The sequence below is a fragment of the Colobus angolensis genome, unplaced genomic scaffold, assembly GCF_000951035.1.
Source record: "Colobus angolensis palliatus isolate OR3802 unplaced genomic scaffold, Cang.pa_1.0 Scaffold12, whole genome shotgun sequence".
Taxonomy (NCBI): domain Eukaryota; kingdom Metazoa; phylum Chordata; class Mammalia; order Primates; family Cercopithecidae; genus Colobus; species Colobus angolensis.
In genome coordinates this window covers 6524236-6529603 of record NW_012113141.1, presented here as the reverse complement: position 1 = coordinate 6529603, position 5368 = coordinate 6524236, and the positions used below count along the sequence as shown (strand labels likewise).

Genomic DNA, 5368 nt, shown 5'->3' with positions numbered 1-5368 from the left:
ATTTTGTTTTACTTTTTTTTTTTTTTTAAAGCTATGTTGTTAGCACACAGAACACTTCATTGTTGTTTTTGGGGGAAGGGGCATATGTCACTAATAGAATGTCTCCAAAGCTGGATTGATGTGGGGAAAACACCTTTCCCTTCTAGTTTTGAGAGACTTCCTCTTGGTTCCCAGGAGGAGGGATTCCCTACTTTGACACACATGGCCATCTTGGCACAAAAGTCTTGTGGTATGGAAAAACAAATTTGTTTTTATGTCCTCTTCTCCCTTTCCATCTTTCAGCATAGACTTAACTTCCTTAAGCCCAGACATCTGTTGGGACCTGACCCCTAGTCAGTGGTTACCAGTGTGTCAGGCAATCTGGACTTTCCAGTGATGCCACTGAGATGGCACCTGTCAAAACAGCATGGTTCCATTTCTAGATTGTGGATCTTCAGATAAATTCTGCCATTTTCATTTCACTTCCTGAAAGTCAGGGTCGGCTTGTGAAAAGTTGTTAAACAACATGCTAAATGTGAAATGTCAACCCTCACTCTAAACTTTCCCTGTTCAGAGCATCAGATGAAGACTTCATTGGGTTTTATAGTGGCTTTCTGATTTTTGGTAGTCCATTAAAGAAGGGAGTTTGAAAGTTGTTGTATACTGTTAACGATTGTCTGCCCATGTCCTGCCTGAAATACCATGATTGTTTATGGAAAGTATCTTTAATAAAGCTGGATACAGTTTGGCTTGGGAAAAAAAAAAACAAAAGCAAAAATTAGCTGGGTGTGGTGGCGTGCATCTGTAGTCCCAGCTACTTGGGAGGTTGAGGCAGGAGAATCACTTCAACTGGTGAGGCGGAGGTTGCAGTGAGCCGAGATCACGTCACTGCAGTCCAGCCTGGCAACAGAACAAGACTCCATCTCAAAAGAAGAAGAAAAAAAAAATTCTTGTAGTTTGTTAAAGGAGTACAAGCAACCTAAACATCCAACAATATCTGAAACAAGTGTCACAGTTTTGTTGTTTGTTCACCCTTGTTCATGTACTTACGCTTATGTGCTTCTAATTTTTTTTTTTCGAGACACTCTATCACGCAGGCTGGAGTGCAGTGACACAATCTCGGCTCATTGCAACCTCCACCTCCCAGGTTCAAGTGACTCTCCCACCTCAGCCTCCTGAGTAGCTGTGACTACAGGTGCACGCCACCATGCCTGGCTAATTTTTCTATTTTTAGTAGAGATAGGGTTTCACCATGTTGGCCAACCTGGTCTCAAATTCCTGACCTCAAGTGATCTGCCCACCTTGGCTTCCCAAAGTGCTGGGATTACAGGTGTGAGCCACTGCACCCAGCCTTTATATGCCTCTAAATTTTGGACTGGGCACTCATGCTTGGTAGGGCTTTATATGTAGGAATCACTGGTTGTGAGTATATACTTCCTAAGGAGTCTTATATTTGTGTTTACATGGTGCCCCAGGGGTATTTTCAGTCCAAAGTTACTACTTAAATTAATTTATTAGGCTGGGCATGGTGGCTCAAGCCTATAATCCCAGCACTTTGGGAGGTAGAGGCAGGAGGATTGCTTGAGCGCCAGAGTTTAAGACTAGCCTGGGCAACATAGCAAGACCCTAGCTTACAAACAATAAAAAAAAATTAGCCGGGCGTAGTGGCTCACGCCTGTAATCCCAGCACTTTGGGAGGCCGAGGCAGGCAGATCACGAGGTCAGGAGATTGAGACCATCCTGGCTAACATGGTGAAACTCTATCTCTACTAAAAATACAAAAAATTAGCCGGGTGTGCTGGTGGGCACCTGTAGTCCCAGCTACTCGGGAGACTGAGGTAGGAGAATGGTGTGAACCCAGGAGACGGAGCTTGCAGTGAGCCAAGATTGCACCACTGCACTCCAGCTTGGGCGACAGAGCAAGACTCTGCCTCAAAATATATATATATATATATACACCTCAAAAAATAAAATATATATATATATATTAGCCAGGCATGGTGGTGCACAAGTAGCTATGCATGTGATCCTAGCTACTTGGCGGGAGAATTGATTCAGCCTGGGAGGTTGAGGCTGCAGTGAGCTATGATCATACCACTGCACTCTAGCCTGTGTGACAGAGCAAGATCCTGTCTCAAAAAGAAAAAAAAGAAAAAAAAAATTATTTCTTAGGTTAAGGGTTCTAGGACCACACCACACAGATAGTATAAATTTAACCCCCAAAACTGTATAAAAGCAGTCTAGTGATTTCAAATTCACAGATTTCTAATTTCTCCAAGCTGAGACAAAAAAGTCTTTATCATCTTTATGTGCTATTGTAGATTTTTATTTCCTACTCTACCTTTCACTGAAGTTTAGTTCTTGGGGAGAGGGGGTGGGGTTATCTACCTTATTTACAGGAAACTTCATGAAATATTATTCAATAGTTTTTCTCATCTGAAGTGACAGGTATAGAACAATGTAGTTTTAACGTGTTTATTATTCTATTATAGTACCTTAATTTACTTAATTTCTCCCTTACTGTTCATTCATTCAACAGTACTTTAGTGCCTACCATATGCCAGGCACTGTTTTATGAAGTAGGGGTACCACGGTGGAAAGACAAAGTCTGATCTTAATATATATTCAAGTGTGTGAGATATTTTAGATATCATTGGATATTTAGTTTAAAATTTTTTGGCCAGGTGTGGTGGCTCACGCCTGTAATCCCAACACTTTGGGAGGTCAAGGCAGGTGGATTGCCAGAGTTCAGGAGTTCAGACCAGCATGGACAACATGGCAAAACCCTGTCTCTACACAAAGATACAAAAATTAGCCAGGCTTGGTGGCATGTGCCTGTAGTTCCAGCTACTTGGGGTTTGAGGTGGGAGGATCACTTGACCCCAGGAGATCAAGGCTGCAGTGAGCCAAGATTGTACCACTGCACTTCAGCCTGACAGAGTGAGACTCCATCTCTAAAAAAATTGAAAAAATACTTTTTTTATGTTTACTGGTTTATTATAAAGGATATTACAAAGGATACAAATAAAGAGATGCATTTAGGCCAGGTATGTGGGGGGAGGGTGTGGAGCTCCCATGCCTCCCTGGGTGCGCCACCCTCCAGGAACCTCCATGTGTTCAGCTATCCAGAGGCTCTCTGAACCCTGTCCTTTTGGGTTTTTATGGAGGCTTCATTACATAGGCACAATTGACAACCATGTAGAAATGTGATGGACAAAATGGTCATGATTTCATACTAACAGACTGACTGGAAACGCAGCAATGTTTGTCTGTTCAGGTTCTCCTTGGCCTCTCTGTGCAGCCTTCCTTCCTCCGGAGTATGGGGCACAACCCTCTCTGGAATTAGGGTCTTTGGACCCACAATCAGATTAGAGTCCTGCCATGGGCAGGTAAAAGGAGGACAGGAGAAGGTACAAGAGATTTTGTTTCCTGAGGCCTGCTCCTGAGGTCTAAAGTGCCCCACATTATAACAAAAGACTGTAATAAGGGCCATAGGAATTATGAGCCAGAAAAAACAGATGAATATATATATACACACACACACATACAACACACAAATATAATAATATATAATGTATATATAATAATCATAAACCTAATTATATATGTAAAATCATAATATCACAATAATTTAATGGGCCATACAGAATAATCAAAGCTCAGGTTGGCTAAAACTCACCGTGTCTTAGTAACATAGGTTGACAGCGGTCTATAGCACCAAAAAAATTTTCTCCTGCAAGCTATTCCACAATACAGGAACATTGTCGAGTCCTTAGGAAAAAAAAACAGGAGTTTTAAAAAAAGTCATAATATGAAATTTAAAGTAATGAATTGCCAAGAGGGTTATATTTTAAGCCAGGATGGGATCACTTTGTAATATTAAGGAAAGACAAACTCAATAGGAGTCAGGTGATCTTGTTTCTAAATTGCATTTCTACCCCTAAGTAGCTATGGGATCTCAGCATTTCAGTACTTCTTTCATCATCTAAAAAACTGAAACCTGTTCTACCCACCTAGAATAAGAATGAAGTAGAAGGAATCCTGTAGATAAGAATATATAGGGCCGGGCACAGTGGCTCACTTCTGTAATCCCAGCACTTTGGGAGGCCAAGGTGGGTAGATCACGAGGTCAGGGGTTCGAGACCAGCCTGACCAACATGGTGAAACCCCCGTCTCTACTAAAAATACAAAAATTAGCTGGGCGTGGTGACAAGTGCCTGTAATCCCACCTACTCAGGAGGCTAAGGCAGGAGAATTGCTTGAACCTGGGAGGCGGAGGTTGCAGTGAGCTGGGATAGCGCCACTGCCCTCCAGCCTGGGCGACAGAGCAAGACTCCATCTCAAAAAAAAAAAGAAAAGATAAGACTATAAAAAGTCACAGCATTAGGAAATTTTTTCAGAAGGCAGCTATGCAAATTCACATGGATCCAAGATATTTTCTATTTTTCTGTAGCTCATTGGGAAAGAAAAAAAAAAAACTGAACTAAAGAATCCATTCTGGCAGAGATGATCCCTTTAAATTGTGTATCAGTATTTTATTCCCCATGAAAAGTACCTTTCACATTGGCAGTAAAAAAAGTCAAGAATTCATTACAGTTAAATAACCAACCACCCTTTTCACTGTGTCTGAGGAAAGCAAGCTTTGACACTAAATGACTGAAGAACATCTAAAATGTAGTCCTACTTCTTGGCTGCATAATTATGAATCACTGATGATGAATCCTTGGATAGTTTTGGCTACAATCTATGTCCTAGCCATGAGTAAAATATATTTAGCAAATGACATTCAACAAAGTATTTATTGAGTACTGACTTTATTCAGGGTCCCCTAAAGAACACAAAAATATAAAGGATGGAAATCCCTGCCCTCAAGGAACTCTAGCAGGAGAGAGAAAACAAATAGATAGCCAGCTTTCACAGAAGGCAGTATGCAATATGTGGGTTGCAAAGCACTCTAGGAGGTTGTTAAAAGTATTATTCCTACTTTAATAACCCCAGAACTGTGTGATATACTAGAAAAAATGTATTTGAAGTCATTATTTCTGGCTCATACACCACTCAGAATGTAAACTCGTATGATATTTTTACAGGTTGATTTGGAAATATCTATTAAAGTGTCAAATCATAAGCCTTTTTCCTCAGCAATTCCATGTTTAGGAAATTTACCCTAGGAAGGAAAGGATATGTACAAGAATGTTAACTGAAAATTATGATAAAATGGATTAATACGTGACTTAAGAACAAACAGAAGGGCTGGGTGCGGTCCCTCATGCCTGTAATCCCAGCACTTTGGGAGGCCGAGGCGGGCAGATCACCTGAGGTCAGGAGTTCAAGACCAGCCTGACCAACATGGAGAAACCCCGTCTCTACTAAAAATACAAAATTAGCC

General features: G+C 41.1%; 1 protein-coding gene across 4 annotated transcripts in view; it reads right to left on the bottom strand.

The window, feature by feature from the left end:
* NUDT13 (nudix (nucleoside diphosphate linked moiety X)-type motif 13) overlaps positions 1-5368 on the bottom strand; it is a 39836-nt gene that overhangs the window by 15417 nt on the left and 19051 nt on the right. For all 4 annotated transcript variants that reach the window (XM_011927979.1, XM_011927987.1, XM_011928004.1 and 1 more), the window contains one exon: positions 3659-3750. In XM_011927979.1, coding sequence (XP_011783369.1) covers positions 3659-3741 — 83 coding nt within the window. In that variant the 5' untranslated portion in view covers positions 3742-3750. The remainder of the gene's footprint in view (positions 1-3658; positions 3751-5368) is intronic.